This window comes from Magnolia sinica, chromosome 13, assembly GCF_029962835.1.
Source record: "Magnolia sinica isolate HGM2019 chromosome 13, MsV1, whole genome shotgun sequence".
NCBI lineage: Eukaryota > Viridiplantae > Streptophyta > Magnoliopsida > Magnoliales > Magnoliaceae > Magnolia > Magnolia sinica.
In genome coordinates, this window is record NC_080585.1 from 17,676,735 (window position 1) to 17,696,173 (window position 19,439).

A 19,439-nucleotide genomic window follows, 5' to 3' on the forward strand; every position below is an offset into this window, starting at 1 on the left:
ATCTTGACACAGGGATGAATGTGATGAGGTCGAGTACCGTCTTCCTCAAGAGGATAACTGTTTCGAATCCATGACACTTCTCTGCATTCCTCACAAAGGCTTTTCGAATCTATGAAAAAGAACGCAAGTAAAATAAAAAAAAAAAATTATAAAATTCAAAATTATTTGATGAATTAAATAAACGAGTTCTTAACCCTTTAAATATGGATACCAAACAATAAGAGAGAAATCCAAAGCAAACTATAACTAAAACTTAAAAAGTTTACAACTTACTATAAATAGTAAACTTATTATTTATAAACAGTCGTGATGTCTATTAGTGCGTAAGGTTTTCAACCAAAAATAATAAGTGTCTTATTTGGCTTCATCGAACCATTCTTTTAATTATTTTAAGTTCTTTTCATGTTAGGCGCAACTCCTAAAGCCTAACGGATGAAAGATTATAATCAAATTAAAACTTACTATCTATAACAAAAACAGAATTAAAAAAGGGAAATGACTGTTGATCAAAGGGTATTTCGCAAATCCTGCTCACGCTACGTCGGGTTGGATGACTAAAGTAGCTAATCTTACTCCAAAAACATATATTTTATGCCCCATAGCTCATCATGGATGGGGGAGATACACCTAATTTAAGGTCTGACAGTTCAGATCACTTCAGTCGTAGACCGGGACTTTCTTGGTCCATCTTGACCATGAAACTGTCCACGGTGATCGCATCTTATATTCTATGCACATGTGCAGCCCACGTGATGAACGTTCCAGCTCGACTTCCGGGGCACAGCATGTTCTCAAATCTCAATTCTCATTGACCCCTCCTCGTAAACAGCCAGGATCTTGCACGTGCCATTGGCACGCATGCTGCGATCCACCTCCTCAATGTCTCATCCTGTACGGTCGTGTATCACATCAACCTCCAGTGTAACGCATCCATCTTCCACTTGAGATTGGGCGCTGCTCTTCTGCAACTCGACCTTCCAAGAGAAATCCTTCAAAGCAGAAAGAGCGCCCCCGTCTCCCTCTTTCTCTGCAATTTTTTATTTTTATTTTTTAAAATACCGAGAAAGCCCTTGAGAAAACCCTAAAAAATGGCGACGAACCAACCCAACCTGGAGTGCCGGATGTACGAAGCGAAATACCCAGAGGTGGACATGGCGGTGATGATACAGGTGAAGAACATAGCTGACATGGGAGCCTACGTGTCGCTTCTGGAGTACAACAATATCGAGGGCATGATCCTCTTCTCCGAGCTGTCTCGGCGTCGAATCCGCAGCGTCAGCAGCCTCATCAAGGTGGGCCGCCAGGAGCCCGTCATGGTCCTTCGCGTCGATAAGGAGAAGGGGTACATCGACCTCAGCAAGCGCCGTGTCTCCGAGGAGGACATCCAGGGCTGTGAGGAGCGCTACAACAAGAGCAAGCTCGTCCACTCCATCATGCGCCACGTTGCTGAGACCATGCTGCTCGATCTCGAGGTATGCCTCCCGACCCTGCCCACCGTCTATTCGGTGGGCCCAGCTTGTCTGGTATACACATTGAATTACTGGCACCTGAACGTTTTTGTAGTGTCAAGATAGTGTGAGAATTGTTCATTTACACCTCAATGGAAGGTAAGTTGAAGTATGGTGTCTGAGCCGGGAAGGTGGGCCCACGCATTGTGAGAAATTGGGCAGAATTGGAAAAGTACCTAATTTGGGAAGTTTGAAATTACATTCAAGAATTTTCAGAGAACAAAGGGGGGATAACTGTGTTGGATCGCTCCACATAGGCTACAATGTTGTTGCACCACTATGGGTTTTCTAGGGCTCACACCACTTTAGAGAAGTTCCTGTCACAAGAAATTCAAGAAAGAATACAATTTCTATTTCTATTTCACAAAATCTGTTTTCCACACAAGGAATTGTGTGCCTTTTTATAGGAGGAAGTAGAGAGGGGCGCCATGCTATGTCGAGTACTTCTAGTTGGTGCTAACACCTCATCTCAAACTATCCTAGTCATGCTCAAACTGTATCCAACTTGAACCTTTCTGGGAAATAGGGAAAACAGCTAGTTAGAGACTTAAAAACAACATTAGGAGTCTAAAAATACTAGGCTAGAGTTACTGTAGTGTTACTCACTCATCAAAAGTAGCATTCTATGAAAGAGATACGAGGCTGGGCTTGTTCGAAGTCATGATTAAAGTAGGAGTTTATTAAAGACGGGTCTTGTTTAGTTCTATACCTCAATTTGAGATGGTCTTGCCTTTAGTTAAGATAGTGTGGTTTGAGCAAGGTCGAGTTCATGTAGTAAGGCAAGTTTCGTTGTGCATAAGTACGAGCACAAGCATAAGCATGATTGCGATCGTGGGCCCTACTGAAAATTTTAACCGGTCCTCAAACATTTGAATAGAATAAAGAAAAAGAAATTGAACTACGCTTTTCTATACGTGGTGAAAAGCTATCATGATGATGTTTACTTAATTCATACATTTTATGCTCTAGAATTGACACAAATGATAAAGAAGAAATAACGCCTTTGATAATCTTCAAGGATGGATGACTGAGATGGCAATGCGTCAATGCCACTAATATGGAGAAATTTTCTTTTGTGCTACTGTGCCGACAATGTTACTATCAAAATAGTACAATCTATCATGTTCACGTCCTCCACCAATCTTCTTATTTGTCTTTAAATCATGAAAAACAATGTGAAGGATAGAAAAGTCACAAAGCAGTTAAGAGATCTGGCTTTCTAACAGATACAAGACATAAAGGGAATTTAGAGACATAAAGGAAAATGATAATGAAAAGGAAGAACTTGGATCAACAATATCTATTCCACTTTCCGCATAGGATTGGGTACCATCTATCAAAATGATGGATGAACCTGTTAACAATGTATTAATAGCAAAAAACGCACTGGATTTACTGGTCATATGGTTAGATACTTTGGAGTCAATGACCCATGGAACAAGAAATTTGGATCCTAAATATGCTATACCTGAGGTCACAATTGCAGTTGTAGGAGTGGGTAATATGGTTAGATACTTTAGAGTCAATGGCCCATGGAACAAGAAATTTGGATCCTAAATATGCCATACCTGAGGTCACAAATGCAGTCGTAGGAGTGAGAGTAGTTGCAGAAATAGCATGAACATATTGATTCTTTAGATTTTTCGGCAATGTGTACTCTTCTTGAGTAAGCATAACTATCTCTCTAGACATTCGTGGCTAATTGGCTGTTGGGTTATAGATCTAGAACTAGTTGGATAAGACCCATAACTTTTTCTAATGTGAGATGCCTGATTAGCCCATGCTGGCTTTACATGATGAATGCAAAATTTTTCAAAAGAATGATTTGTAAGCCTATAGTGGGTGCACATCCTAGGTCTATGACCTTCTCTTGCTTCACCATGATTACGTTGATTGCCTTTGCCACCACGAATACCATCATGTAATCATCTTAAGATAGGTTTGAGTTTGTTACAAGAATACTTTTGAGGCAAGTTGGGATTTGTATAATGCCTATATGCACTTTGTTAATTGTCCTCTTCCAATGACAAATCATTATATAACCAATCCCATAATCCCTTTTTGTTCCCTTAGTGACTTGTTTCTTTCTTTGAAAGAAAAGGAAGCATTTTGGTATTTGGTTCATGGGTCATGGCCATTGCAGCAGTGTAAAAAAAAATATTTTGTGATTTCGGAATTTCGAATCTTAGTAGAGTTTCCAAAGTTGCAAATGAGGCTCTTTTATGTTGCATTTGAAAGAGAGCTCCTTTTGCATCCACCCAAGTATCATTTTGCGCTTTTTGGAAATTCTTTTAAGAGTAGAAATCCCAAAAAAGTTGTGAATTGTTTTTTTGTGGCTAGAGCCAAATTTGATGCAAGACATGGAAATTAAACATGATATGCAAAAAAATTCAGGTTTAAGATCATACTAAATTAGAAACAATCAAACGAAATTCCACATCCCACATAAATTCAAGCACTCAATTAAGGGGACTCTATGCGAGTGTGTTAGGGCTGAATCAATAAAAATTATAGACCAAACAATAATCAAAGGAAAGTAAATTCATCCACACATGCACAGAAATATTTCCCCAATCCAAGGGATTCACGGATTTCAATTTGAGGAACCCTAGGGTTTAAAAAGGGCATGAAAATAGGGATTTAGGACAGTTTAGGGTCAGGGTTAGGGAAATCAGGTGAGAAAGGAGCGAAAGAGAGGAGAGAGACGAACTAGAGAAGTATTGTACGTGTGGACAACAGCAATGGTCCAGACGCACGTGCGTGTGATCCCGGCCGCACGTGTGTGGGGCCCACTATTCAGAAAAAGGCTAGCTTGGCCTTGGTCGGCTAGAGGTGAACTCCAAAACCTCCAAATTTCAGCTCGATCCGATGCACAGTTTGTGCGTGATACTCCGCCGAAGTTTCAGCCCTCCTGCAGGGCTAGATTCTTGAAATTTACTGTAGAGAAAAAACGGCTGCAATAGAGGATGAATTTGAAGCTTAGTTGATTGTAGAAGAAGAGAAATATGGATGGAAGAATGTGGAGGCGAATCAGGATAGATGTGGCTTCGCGCCACGGTAATCAGCCCTTCGAGGAAGGGAGGGTTTCACACCTAATTAAATCTCCACAACTCATAAATTTAGAAGAGCAGAAAAACGTAAAATTTTTATTAATCTTCAATGAATCAAAAACACTACAAGGGGTGCCTATTTATAATAAAACCCTATACCTCAAAACTCGCGCCTTGTGCGCAACCTATTACTTGGCGACGAAGTAATAAAAAATAACAACTAATCAAAGTAACCTAAACCGTCCATGATACTCCTAATAACAATAATAAGCAAAACCCAAAGAACTAAATTAATTAGAATAGTGGGCTACGATCATGAGAACCCATGGTGGGATTCACATGACTATCGGGTACACTTCAACGAACCAAAACACAGTCCTCTAACTAGGAGGCTCTCCCTGGACGTCTTTATTAATATAGATCAATGGTCGGGCCCTCCTCCTCCTTGCGTACGTGCGTAGAGGGGGCGTGCGTGTGCACGTGCGGGTGATGTCCCCATCAAAATTGCAGCCAAATGAACTAATGATGATTCATGCACATTCTTTTTAGCAAGGTTTTAAAGCTTTTTTTGGACTGCAGCTTGCCTAGGGCCAAAACCGTTGCGAATCATTCGGCTTCGGCTGAAACCAACAATCACCTAAAGTGGCTTGTCCAAATCTATAGAAGTTTCTGGGTGGAGATGGGGGTGGAGGGTAGTTAAACGAGTGAACTTGGATTAGTTAACTTGGTCCGGTCAAGTTTTCAAAGCTTGTTTTTCAGTAGTTACCGCTGAGCATCACATCCATCCCCTTCTGCATGCATTGTGCCGAAACATTAATGGGTGTCTTGTTGAAATTGTCCACTTTCATTCTCTTCACGGTCCATCTTCTAACACGCGTGTTTCATGACAGGATCTGTATATCCATGTTGGCTGGCCTTTATACAGAAAATATGGACATGCTTTTGAGGTGAAGCCACTGACGATATCTTGCAATTGTTTAATATCTTATTCATTTTGCAATGGAACTTACTCTTTCTTACATGAACAGGCATTCAAGTTGATTGTGACGGACCCTGATTCAGTTCTAAACGCCCTTACTCGTGAAGTTAAGGAAGTTGGTCCTGATGGACAGGAGGTATTGCTGGATCCAGTTTTGATGCTGCTAGTTACATTTGATACTGAGTGTTTACTTTGGTATGCTGCTGTCCTCTCATTTTCATGCCTTACAGGTGACTAAGGTGGTACCTGCTATGTCAGAGGAGGTCAAAGATGCTTTGATTAAAAACATTAGGAGGCGAATGACCCCACAGCCACTGAAGATACGTGCAGATGTTGAAATTAAATGTTTTCAGCTTGATGGGGTTCTTCATATCAAGGTTTTTCTTGCCATGACGTATGGTTTCTGCATTAAGAGTGAAACTATTCATCCCAAAGTTTTACCGACTTAATTGGGTCTATGATTCTGCAGGAAGCTATGAGGAAAGCTGAAGCCGCTGGCAATAATGATTGTCCAGTGAAAATTAAATTGGTTGCTCCTCCTCTTTATGTTCTGACTACTCACACTCTTGACAAGGTTGGTTAGAAACTTTACGGTATGCTAGAGCTGCCCTATTGCTTGCTCAGATTTCACTTGTTTAAAAAAAAGAATCATAGTGCAATTTACATCTTTAGATATATGATTATCTATCGCAATATGATACAGGACAATTAACCACTTGCTCTAAAAGCTCGAATTGATAGAGCATGGAGAATTAATCCCTTTATCTCATGAGGCTAGGCCCCAAATTCATGGGTTAGGTTATCGGCCGAACTCTCCTCATGAGCCTCAAATCCATGGGTTCCGCCTCACATGAGTCATGCACGACCCCCAAATCCATGGGTTATGCGGGTCGCGCACCCCGAGTGTGCCCCTACTACCCATAGGCCACCCCACTCGAGCCTGGTGTGAAAATGCCCTCGCATTAATCACCCTCGGTGATGATTCTTTAACACGAGACCTCCCGCTCTGATACAAATTTGATGCAGGACAATTAACCACTTGCTCTAAAAGTTTGAACTGATAGAGCATGATGAATTAATCCTATTATCTTATAGCCCAAGCCCGAAATTCATGGGTTCCGCCTCACATGAGCCACCCGCCCCACACGGGCCCCAAATCCATGGGTTCTGCAAGCTGCCCACCTTGAGTGTGCCCCTGCATCCCACAGCCCGGTGTGAAAATGCCCCCGCATTACAATAACATTTTTACTACTTGAGCGAAAAGCTCCATTTCCTAATTCATTATGGACATTGATGTGGTAGTTCTTGCATGGGCGGAGGATGAACAAATTGTTCTAGTTGCAAAAAATGCAATAGCAAATTTCTCCCATCCTTTTAGCTGTCGAGTGGTGATGGAATAGTAGTTTCCCTTTTGACATTCTTGTTTGCAGAATCTAATGAGGTGGAGGTGCGTGCTCTTTGGTTTGGGTTGAAGCAACTGTTTAGTAGAAATTCTCCACCTTATTCTTTAGAAGGTGATTCTGTGAATGCTATTAGGTAGACTGTTTCTTCAAACAACTACCCGTGGCACCTTGGCTGATGGATTGAAGATAATAGAGAACTGAAAGCACCGTGTCGGTATCTGGTTTTCATGTAAAAAGAGAGACATGCTGTTGCCGATGATTTAGCTATGAAAGGAGCAAGATGCTTGATCTTGTAATGGGGGACTCAATCCCCATTCTTTAATGTTCTCCTTCTCTCATTTCTTTTTACTAAAATAATCTACCCTTCCCTTATATATATATATATATATATATATATATATATATATATATATATATAGGGAAGGGTAGGTAGGTAGAGAGAGAGAGAGAGCAATGGTCTCTTGCACACCATCCCGCAGGAGACTTTTTGCGCACTGAATTCTGGACCGGTCATGCCAACTTGGACAAAGGTGCTAGAGGTGTGATGCAGGACATGGAAAATTAAATATGATATGCTAGATTTCAGGTTTAGATCACACCAATTCAGAAACAATCACACAAATTCCACATCCCACATGAAAATCCAAACATTCAATTAAAGGGGAATCTATGCGGGTCCAAGCCGACACAGGCTAGAACTGGACCAATAAAAATTATAAACCAAACGATGTCAAAGGGAAATAAAATCAACTACTCATGCATAAAAATTAGTCCCTAATCCAAGGGATTCCCTAATTTCAATTCAAGGAACCCTAAGGTGATAAAAAGAGGCAAATCAATTAGGGATCATGTAATCTAGGGTTAGAATTCATGAAAAATGGCTATGAGAGGATAAAAGAGGATAAAAACCTGAGCCAAAAGATGATCTCGCGTGTGGACAGCAACAATGGCCCAGACGGACGTGCATGTGATCCCGGCCGCACGTGTGTGGGGCCCACTATTCAGAAAAAGGCCACCTTGGCCCTGGTCGACTAGGCATGGACTCCAAAACTCTCAAATCTCAGCTCGATCCAATGTACGGTTTGTGCGTGGTGCTCCGCTGAAGTTTCAGCTCGCCTGCGGGCCGAAATCTGGAAACCTGCTGTAATGAAGAAATCTGATGCAACAAAAGGACAAATTCGAAGTACGGATGGTGAGGGAAGATGGAAAAAAAGGTGATGGAAGATGGAGGTGAATGGGGATCGATGTGGTTTCGCACCATGGTAGTTAGCCCTTTGAAAAGGGAGGGCTTCGCACCCACTTTTGAATTCTTCCACAACTCACGAAGAGAGCAGAAAAATAAAGCAGGAATTTTTTTATTAACTTCAATGAATCAAAAGAACTACAAAGGGTGCCTATTTATAGGGAGAACCCTATACCCAAAAACTCGCACCATGTGCGACACCTATTACTTGGCGATGAAGTAAACTAAAATAAAAACCAAACAAGGAAATCTAAAGCGTTCACGATGTTCTAAATAATAACAATAAGCAAAACTTAAAATATAAAACCAATCCGACGAGTGGGCCACGATCATGAGATCCCATGGTGGGCTTTTCTTGACTATCGGGCCACTTTTCTGAACCAAAACTTGTCTTCTAGCTAGGAGGCCCTCCTTGGACGTCGTCATCGAGCCAGATCGATGGTGGGGTCCTCCTTCTGCGTACGTACGTGCGTAGGGGTGGTGGTGTGCGGGCGTGCGTGTGCACGATGTCCTTATCAAGGTGGCCTCACCATAATGCGTTGGTGAAATCCACTCCGGCCATCAAGTCCATGATGACAATTAAACTGTAGGGTGAAAAAATCTGGTGGATTTATGATTCATGTGGGCATGAAAAGGGAAACAGTGGGCCATTTATGTTGTTTGTGTAAAATCCACCCCGATCATTACTTTCTTCTTGGAAATTAATGTATGGATACCAAACAATAGGCCCGTATGTGATGTAAATGGTGAAACAATTTGGATGGTGCACATCTCCTGCACTGTTTCCACTCATGTGGCCCACCAAATTTATGAATGTGTGGGGCCCTATGGCTAAATTATTGTCATGCTCCTAATGGGCGGAGTGGATTTTACATAGGTCCATGGATTACACATGCCGAGACCAGGAGCAGCTACATGGGTATTGGTCCGTGCTCATGGACCCAATAATGATATATTTTAATCCCAACGCGGTCCATCTATTTTGTCAAATCATTGTATGGCTTGAGCCCAAAAATGAGTCAGATACAAATCTCAGTTAGATCATGCCACATGAAACGGTGAAAGGACACCCACCATAAAAAATTTCTTTGGGGCCACAAAAGTTTTGGTTCAAGCTGATATTTATGTTTTACCTTCATCCTGTTTTCTATGACCTAATCAACAGGTTGGGTAGAAAATAAACATTACAATGAACCCTAGAAAGTTATTAATGGTGGACGTTCAATCACCATTATTTTCCTATGGTATGGTCCACCTGAGATTTGGATCTTTCTCATTTTTGAGCTCATGCCATAAATTGAGCTTAAAAAAAAGATGAACGGTTTGTATTAAATACATACATCATTATTGGGCCCATAAGAACTGACCAGCCATGCAAATACTTATAATGGCAGCATGCAACCTAGGTAGAGAGACAATGTCCAATGGAAGGGCCGGATGAGGTTGGGAATGGGCCCACATTGACTTGTATTTGAAATCCATTCCAACCATAAGGTGTGTGATGGTAATTTAGCTGTGGGGATAAAAATTCAGCCATATCTATAATGTTGGTGGGTCACATGAGTGAAAATAGTGCAGGGGATGCCTACCATCCAAACAATTTTACTTGGTATGGCCTACAGGAATTATATAAGGGCTTAATATTTAGTCCCCATTCATGAATTTCCATGAGGAAGCTAATGATTGGAGTGGATTTCATATAAACATCATGGCGGGCCTTGTAAAAATTTAACGGTAGGTCTCCCCTCTCTCACTGTTTTCCTTGGTGTAACCCACCTGAATCACAAATCCACATGGTTTTTGAGTTATATACCTAAATTGCCATGATGGGGGTGGATTTTCACATATACATCATGGTGGGACCCACCCTAGAACACCTTTGAAAGTCAATTGGCCTTTGAATGGTGGAATCTTTACAAAAAGTTATGCTATTAGAGGTAATGCTGCTAATATTGTGTAACATACTGAATACTAATACTCAAATCCTCAAAAGCAGTATGTCAATTGTCCAATCTTTGCACTTCTAGTTGATTCATCGTCATTGTCATCATCATTATCATGAAGAGGTGTCAGGTCTCAAGGTCAATGTAGCGAAAAAGTGAAATGCTAGGCTTTGGATCATCTAAGGAGGAACTTTCTGCCTTTGCTGATGTATTCGGATGTGGTGTGGGAGCCTTCCCATCTACCTATCTAGGCCTTCTGCTATGCTTAAGTAACTGGCAAAGCATTTGTGGAGTATGGTGGTGAAAAGGTTTAAGAGGAAACTGTCCAGGTGGAAAAGTTGGCATCTATCAATAGTAGGGTGTATCGCTCTTATCAAAGTGGCTCTAACCTTCCCCTATACTTCATGTCCTTTTTTGAGTGCCCCAAATCAGTTTTAGATAAACTGGAGAAGTTGAGGCGTGGCTTCTTATGGTGAGGAGTCATGGAAAAGCATAAATTCCACATGCTCAATGGGAAGAGGTGTGCAAATCTTTTTCAGATGGTGGTATAGATTGTCGGAATTCATGAATATGACACTATCAAGAAAATGGCAATGCAGATTTGGATTCGAAGAAGGCAAGCTATGGAGAGAGGTTACCGCATCAAATACGGTGTCTAAGCGAGGGGATGGGAGGATATGAAAGGCTATAAATGCAATAGCTCTAATGTTCAAGGTTGGAGTATCCTTTTCTCTTGGCAATGGATTACGCATCCATTTTTGGGAGGATTGTCGGTGTGGGGATATGCCTTTGGAAACAGAATTTCCTTCCTTGGTAAATTTGGCTCCTATGAAGAACATATTAGTCGCTAGTTGCTTCTCCATTGTTGGAGGAAGAGGTATTTGGTGCCTTGCATGCCATAAGGCCTTATCCGAGCAGGGGGCGGCAAAATTTTCCATGTTGTTGGAGTGGCTTCAATCCTTCACAACATTCATTGTTCACTGACTTTAAAAGCTCGAATCGATAGATCGTGGTGAATCAATCCCTTCATCTCATAGCCCAAGCCCCACTTCCCTTGGGTTAGGTCCTCGGCTGAACCCCCCTCGTGGGCCCCACATCAAATGAGTTCCTCCTCACACGGGCCACCCACCCCAAGTGTGCCCTTGCATCCCACATGCCATCCCACTCGAGCCCGGTATGAAAATGCCCCTGCATTAATCACCTCCAGTAAGGAGTCTCGAACACGAGACCAACTCTGATACCACTTTGATGCAGGACAACTAACCACTTGCTCTAAAAGCTCGAACTGATAAAGCCTGACAAATCAATCCCTTTATCTCATAGCCTAGGCCCCACTTCCCATGGGTTAGGTCCTCGGCCGAACCCCCCTCATGAGCTCCACATCACATAGGATTCCGTTTCACATGGGCCACCCGCCTCACACGAGCCGCCCACCCCGAGTGTGCCCTTGCATCCCACAGGCCACCCCACTTGAGCTCGGTGTGAAAATGCCCCTGCATTAGGAATACTTCACCATCAGGGAAGTTCTCAGTGCGATTCTTCTACAAGATGTTTCGGGCTCCATTGGATTTGAGAAGAAATGTATTCTTTCGTGCCTTTTGGTTCTATGGTGCACCCCCCAAGTAGTATCTTTTGCTTGGTTGATTGGAAGAAAGAGGATTTTGACCATACATAGACAATATACAGAAAAGGGCTAAGATCCTCCTCACACATTTGCCTTATGCGTATGAACGATGTACAATCAATCAATCATCTCTTCATCCATTGTTCTTTTACAAGGCAAGTGTGGTGTGCGGTTTTGCATCTTTTGAAGTGGATTGGGTACTGCCAAAGTTCGTAGAAGATCTATTTTTGGCTTGGCATGGCATGATTTTCCCTAAGGAAAAGTTAGACATTTGGCGTCTGGTATTACTAGCTGCTTTATGGAATATTTGGGGGGAACACAATAGGCGATGTTTTATGAACAAACAAGGCTTGTGGGAAGAAGTTTTATGGAAGTCGAAGAGAGTTGTTTTAGAATGGGCAGCTGGGATTAAAAATGTAAATGTTTATGTATTGTGCCCATGCTTGGGTTGTAATTTTAGGTTGCATTCTTTGCTGCTTTGAGTTTCCTTACTAGCTTTTCAATAAAACAAATCTATTATCCTTTTAAAAAAATCATCATCATCATCTAAGCCTTATCCCAACTAATTTGGGTTGGCTACATGAATCCTATTCCGCCGTTCCACTCTATAAAGGACCATAAACATAGGTCATCAAGTCTTTTCTTAGTACCTCTACCCATGTCCTTTTATACCCCTTTCGAAGCCTGCAACTTAAAAATGCAAAGATTAGGATGTGATTTAATGAAAAAGAACCCCTATCTGAATCCAGTTAAATACCTAAAATGTACAAATGGAGATCTTCAGAAAATATTATAAGAAACAGATTGGATGGGATTCAAACCCATTTGGTCTGTAAAGGATGAAGGGATTACTTTTTTATAGGTCGAGGGTTGCTAGCCTTATTTCTAATCCTTTCTCTCATCTGTAGTCATCGTTTCTTTTCTTTTCTTTTCTTTTTCTTTAAAAAAACAAAAAACATCAAAGCCAACTCAAAACCTGGCTTTGATACCAAGCTGTCACGCCCCGAAATTCGAGTACCCGAATAAGGTCTTCGGGACCCGAATCTCAAGGTGTGAGTTAAATATAATACATTAATTACAATCTAATTGATTTAATTAAATTCAATCAACACTCAACATCATCTAAAAGGAAATACAACTGAAATGTTTATTTAATTCAACCCTTTCTACATCGAAATTTGAATATAAACTAAACCTAATAACAAAATGATTTGAATTAAAACTAAACCTGATAAAAAAAATAAAAAAAATAAAAATAAAGCTAATAGTAGAGACCCGCCTGCTCGTAATATTCCAGCTCTGCACCTGTGCATTTGTTTTAGTAGGATGAGCATAACAGCCCAGTAGGGTCGTTTCTTACCCAAAATTTAACATGTTCAGATAATATCAATTTTAAAAGAAGGAATCGAAACAGATAATGGAATTTAACAACAGAATTATAAAATGCAATACATGTGATATTTCCATGAATACTCCTAACATTTGTATTATTTCTTACAACACCGTATCCAAGTGGATGGTCACGTTGCATTAACGCCCATGCACTGGTACCTCATGGTGAGGGACCCATTTATACGTTAGCTGGTCAGACTACTGCTCCAGTTGTACTCCTGACGTATGTCCACGCACACAATTGTACTCATACGCCGTACACAAAGGAGACTCCAAAGGATCCAATGGGTTCTAGGGTCTTTCACCCAAGGGACACGATTGCCCTACTTGCTGACTTTAGGGTCTCTCACCCAAGGGACACGATCGCCCTACTTGCTAATACAACCATATATACATTTTTTTTTTTTTACAATTTAACTAATCAATAGATAAGCATGAATAACATGAACAATTCTAATATCAACAAAAATAAATGATTAATAATTTAATAAATTCAATTTCTACACTATAATGCAAGTTCTATATGAGGTACATAAATTTGTTAAATTATCAAGTTCTATACGAGCTCCATTTAAATTAAATGGTATCACCTGCGGTCATCTTTCCTCCAAAGGGGAAACCAACCTTTTAACCCTTTCAGAGTGATAGTTGCCACCTCTGATGGATGCCCAGGTTACTTGTACCTTGGCATCACACTGCACAAAGATAGCTGGGTGGTAGGCAGGGGAACTCTGTGACCATTCCTTATGATAGAAGAAAGAAATGACATCAAATAGGAGATTTGGTCATGCCTTCTTTAATGAAGAATATTGGAACAGTTCGTCCCGTTTGGATGAACCTTGCTCCAGAAGGGGAGAACATAGGTGTTCTACACCAATATGGGTTTTGCATGACTGATTGATATCCAGGCTGAAGTGTAGGCCTCAAACATGAACCGCATCTTTCTTTTCTGCCGTCACTACTACTAACACTATCATGGTAGACTTTTATGAAGATCAATTTACTGAGTGGTATGGTTTTCCACCATGGAAAACAGCTAATAATTGTTACTATAACTTTGATATGTTTCTATGGTTGATGCTCATATCATGTTTCCACATATATATGTCAGCTTTCATCATGTTGTTTGTGCAATTCATCATCATTGTAGCCTTATCCCAGCTATTGGGGGTCAGTTTCCTTTGTGCAATTCACTTGTAAAATATACTCCCTTGGGACATAATTGATAAAACTTACCAATTGATTGCTCATCTATGTTGTCGTCGTCATCATCATTATCATAGTCTCGTCTTGACTATTTTGTTGGATTACCTTGATTTGTTTGACCACGTTTGATTATTTGCTGCCAATCTGGCATCAACCCCACTTTACCCTGGCTTGGGAATGGTTGGCCTGTCGCTACCATGTGGAATTACAATGCTTAACTAATGTCTATCATACCATTTGGATTCCTCTAATATTTTATTTTGTAATTCTTCTCCGATCTCTATAATCTTGTATGCTTTGGGGAACTAGCCTCTCAGATGTTCTCTATAAGAGGGCAACATGCTCATTGATGTGTTAGCTAAGGGATGGAACTTCTAGACCTCTTTTGGTTACCGGATTCATTTATTCATTATCTTAATGGATTGTGTTTCCTTTCCTGCATCTGTTTTCCATTTAGAAATATATTCCTTCGAACATAAAACCTTCTAACCATTTACTTATCTATGGTGCCATCGTTGTCATTATCCTTATCATAACCTTGTCCCAGCTATTCGAGGTCGGTTTCTCATGATTTGCTTGGCAAAGGTTTTACCACTGGCTGTCCACCTAACATCAACTCTCCTTTACCTGGGCTTGGGACCAGCTGGAGTGTCACTAGTAGGTGAAGTTGCAATGCTTATCTGTAGTGTCTATCATATTATAGGATTCCTCTGTTGTCGTCTATTGTAATTCTTCATTAATCTCTGGATATCTCGCATATTCTAGAGAAGCAACCTATCAGTATTCATTCAAGTGGCCAACACAATCACCAATGTTTTAGCTGATGGATGGGGTTTCCTTTTTTGTATGTTGCCAATAAAAGAAAATTGCTATATTTTGGTTGTGGATCAATTTTATTGTTTCCCGATGTCTATTGTTCTTCAAAATTTGCCTCTTTTTTTTTTTCATTTTGGCAGGAACAAGGCATATCAGTTCTAAATGATGCAATTAAAGCTTGCACGGAAGAGATAGACCGGCACAAGGGGAAACTTGTAGTGAAGGAGGCACCTAGAGCTGTGAGTTATATTCTCATCGATAAATCTCTATTTGAACTAAAAAGTTTCAGGCTGCTTTTGGATGCACTACTCAACTATGTTGCAATAATTAGTTTGTTTTTGGAAAGCTCCAAAATTGATGTTCGGCGCTGTTTCCACCATGCCTAATTGAGGTTGAGGGTTGCAACCATTTGAAAAAGACAATGTGCAATGGACAGTTCACCTGATGTGTGTGTGTGTGTGTGTGTAATCCGGCAAACCAGTTTGAAATCACCATTCATCTCTGTTCTTGTATAATAAGAGCTGAATGGGAGTTGAGCCAAGTAGGCCGATGCAACTAGAGTTGAAAGAAGCTAATCGCTGGAACCTGAAGTTTTATGTGTCAGATCTAGAGTCATGGATAATCACAAAAGAAAGTCTTGGGCTCGCTCCACACAAGCCTAATGCATCACACCCTAAGTCATTACACTAGTAAAAAAATATTTTCTGTTGCAGTAAACTTCGCAAACCAAAATATAACACTTCTTTTAATAGGTAAGAATGGACTGGTTGAACCTGAGACCTCAAGGCATGGATTGGATCCAAAGCCTGATATAAGACTAGTCATCTGTTACTTCTAACCCTAAGCATCTATTGAATAAGATAATAAAAATGACCAGAATATCCCTTAACCCATCACAGCCATACATGCCTTCAAATGAGCCCTCATTCCAATGATATCAGGAGGTAGAATTCCCTGTTTGTAATGAAGAGCAAACTTCCTGTTTGCACCGAGCTTGTACATATGGAGCCTTTTTAAGTTCATTCAAGCCGTTGATCTGACAACCCTCATCATGGATATGTCATGCCAAAAAGATCTAATTGGAAGATCCTCACCAGGCCTTTCCTCCATCAAATGTGGCTTGTTGGTGCATTTCTTCTTAACAATGTATTTACATCCCAACAGTGGAAAGGTTAAAGTTAAAAAATTGATGAGATTTTTTGGGCATGGTCCCTCCATAAGGGCCATCAGATCAATGGCTTGCATAAACCAACCACGGGCACCAAATGCACAAACTCGGTGCACAACAGGGAAGTTTCCTATTTGTTACTAGGAGGGAACTCGACCTCTGTTATCAAAATTGCAAAATCTTAGGCTCGTTTAAAGGCTAGTCAATTGACTTTCAAATGGGACCAGTTTTGTACAATCCAAACATCATTTGATACACCAAAAGTGGCTCAGAAAGTAAGTGACGGATTTATGGCAATACTAGGGGAAACTTGGTGTACATGTTGAGATTCACCCTAACAATTAATCAAATAATAAACCTATGGACTTACAGGGCCTACTGGCTGATTAGTCCATTGACTGGTTTTGGATATTACATCAGGACCATTGAAGTGGTTCACATCTTGAGTTGGGACCGTTGGATTGAGGTGATCTATCAGCCAGGTTGTGTGGCCTAGGTGCATCTTTCAATTCATCATGTATGGCCCTGGATGCATCATGGGACATGGGCTGTCCACCCTACCAGAAGTCAACAATTCCCAAACACTCCTTAGTTTATTGAAGAACTGACCAATTTGTAATCACATCCCTTGGGATGAAAATTGGAGCAATAATGAAAATATTAGTCGTCGTGGGCTACAAACAAATTTTTTGGGTGGCCAGATCCTCTACGAATGTTTGTAGAAAAAGCTTTTCCTACAACTCTTATTCATCTGCATGTAAAGGTTATTATCATGCATGTGTACAAGTTACTAACATGCATGGATCACCTGTGTAAATGTTATTCAACCGTCTGTGTGGGGTCCATTGTCTTGTATACCATATCCACCCGCACATCAAGTGAGTTACAGAATGACATTGGGATGGCACAAAAATCAGGTCTATACAATCATTAGGTGGGCCACACTTTAGAAAACAATGGACATGCACTGAAAACTTCCAAATTCGCATGTTGGCTCATGCGATGGTTGTATTGGCCTTTATTTTTTGTGGTGTCCCACTTTCTTTGTGGGACGGCCATTTTGGATGGGTTGGGTTTTGTACACAACCACAGCGGGTGCCACAAGTATAGTAGACTAAGCTTTTTCTACAATTGTAGAGGATAGGGCCTCTTTTTTATTGCAGTTTTTAGCTTGCTTTTCATGAAGACTGCAATGATGACTCTTTCTTTCTTTTTCTTTTTCTTTTTTTTTCTTTTTTTTTTTTTTTTTTGTGCGGGGGTCTTTGTTCTTGCTCCCACGTGCATTCACATCCGCACCCTTCAGGTTTTAATACCCCCTTTTTATTGGTGTAGGTGAGTGAAAAGGATGATAAACTACTTGCTGATCAGTTAAAACTGAATTCAGCAGCTGAGGATGCTGACAATGACGAAGGCTCCGAAGAGGAGGAAGATACAGGGATGGGGGAAATTGATTTGGACAATGCAGCCATTGGGATCACAGAGTAAAAAAAGAAAAAGAAAAAAAAAAAAAAAGAAATCCGGCAAGTAGAAACGACTTTACACTTTTGACCATGTTTGAGATTAGCTGTATAGAACTGGTGAATGAGTGTATCTTTATTGAGCATTTTTCAGATATAGTGTTCCATTTTGCAGATTTTGCTTCACAGAGGCAGCCATGTTTGCCTGAATTCATTCGGTGGATATTTCATCCCTTAAAACTTTTATTTTTTATTTTTATTTGCTGTTATTTAACATCAGAAATAGTGACGTACAAATAAAGCACTGAAAACTGCTAGGGTAGACTTCAAAAGGGTATTTAGGCATTTGGTCATTTGAAATTGCCTCACATGGCCATGCCTGTTCCATGGTGGGACCGCCCAGGACTCAGTTCATATGTTGGTACTTAAGACCATGCATTCTGCCATCTGAATCTGGTGGCATTCTTGTGTCACTGCGAAACTGACTGAAAAAAATATTCTGTGTGGAGAAACTATGGGGTCTTGGTGTGTTAGAATGGGAGTGTCCTTATGCACTAGTACGTGCTAGTGGGACGATGGTTAGGTGATCCAGACTGTTGATCTGATTGGTACAGTTGTGGAAGGGGCATGCCCCAAATCTCTCAGGTTGGAAGATTCTTAATCCTTTGGTCAGTGGCAGGCAAGTAGAAGCATCTTATATTCTGAAAGATCATTTATGGCATCTGTAATTCGGTGGGCCCATCAGATCAACAGTTTGTTGTGTAACCATGGGCCCCACTTGTACGAAGTAGGCCCATCATCAAAACCTGATATATTCTCTTCATTGGATGGACACTGGTACCGCCGTCGCTGAGAAAGGTTTTGGAGATGGTCTGTACTGTTCTCTCTCTCCCTTTTGCTGCTTTTTCTCCCCCAAGCCATTCCAGAATAGCTTCTTCTCTCTTTCTTGCTAAGAAAGAAAAGCTACTCTCAGGAATCTTAATATTTTCAAAGCTATCAAGATGTTCTCTATTTTATTGGACTGATGTGAAGAAAAAAAAAATCCCCAGAGCTTTTGATCTTGGATTATCAAGCTTTTATTGAAATCCACATGTTCATCCATATGGGTATTTCTGTAGTTTCATTCATTTGTTTAGTCTTGCCTGCTCCTTCTCTACTAAAAATTGCCTTCATCTGCCCCTAATGCAGGGGCACTTTGGTAATTTGCCAATGGAATGAGTGCAGCCCACTCCATTATCATTCAGCAAAACCAGGCCATCTCTCCTACTTTTCTGCTATTTTCTCCCCATTGCTTGTGACAATGGTACCCAACTTGGACCTTCTCCTCCTTTCTTTACTGCATGCTTCAATCATCTCTTGCATCCTTCTTTTGTGCATTTCATTTCTCTTGATTTGCCTTGTGCTTGCCTCAGTTCTCACCCTGTTCTCTGTCGTCTTCATTGATGCTTACAACGTTACCTCTCCGCTCTCATGGGTAATCCATACACTACATGCCAATCTAGAGTTGGGTTTTGTTTTGATTCTATGCGTGCTGCTGAATCTAGCTGTTGATGCTGTACTGGCTCTAATGCCTCGGTTCAAATTGGTGGTTTTGGAAGTGAAGGGACGGTCTCGTTTTGTCTTGGATTACCTTCAAGGAATTTGAAGCAC

At 40.8% G+C, this 19,439-nt stretch overlaps 1 protein-coding gene across 1 annotated transcript; it reads left to right on the forward strand.

The window, feature by feature from the left end:
• Positions 1-895: 895 nt before the first annotated feature.
• Positions 896-18,048, forward strand: LOC131223032 (eukaryotic translation initiation factor 2 subunit alpha homolog). The gene is made up of 7 exons (XM_058218312.1): positions 896-1,472; positions 5,449-5,505; positions 5,587-5,673; positions 5,768-5,914; positions 6,007-6,111; positions 15,305-15,403; positions 17,665-18,048. The coding sequence occupies exons 1-7, from the start codon at positions 1,089-1,091 to the stop codon at positions 17,815-17,817; spliced, it is 1,032 nt and encodes a 343-aa protein (XP_058074295.1). The 5' UTR covers positions 896-1,088; the 3' UTR covers positions 17,818-18,048.
• The last annotated feature ends 1,391 nt before the right edge of the window (positions 18,049-19,439 follow it).

Coding starts and splice junctions, on each gene's coding strand:
- LOC131223032 (XM_058218312.1), top strand. CDS start 1,089: ATGGCGACGAACCAACCCAACCTGGAGTGCCGGATGTACGAAGCGAAA. Junction 5,915..6,006: donor ATGGGGTTCTTCATATCAAG/GTTTTTCTTGCC, acceptor ATGATTCTGCAG/GAAGCTATGAGGAAAGCTGA. Junction 15,404..17,664: donor TGAAGGAGGCACCTAGAGCT/GTGAGTTATATT, acceptor TTATTGGTGTAG/GTGAGTGAAAAGGATGATAA.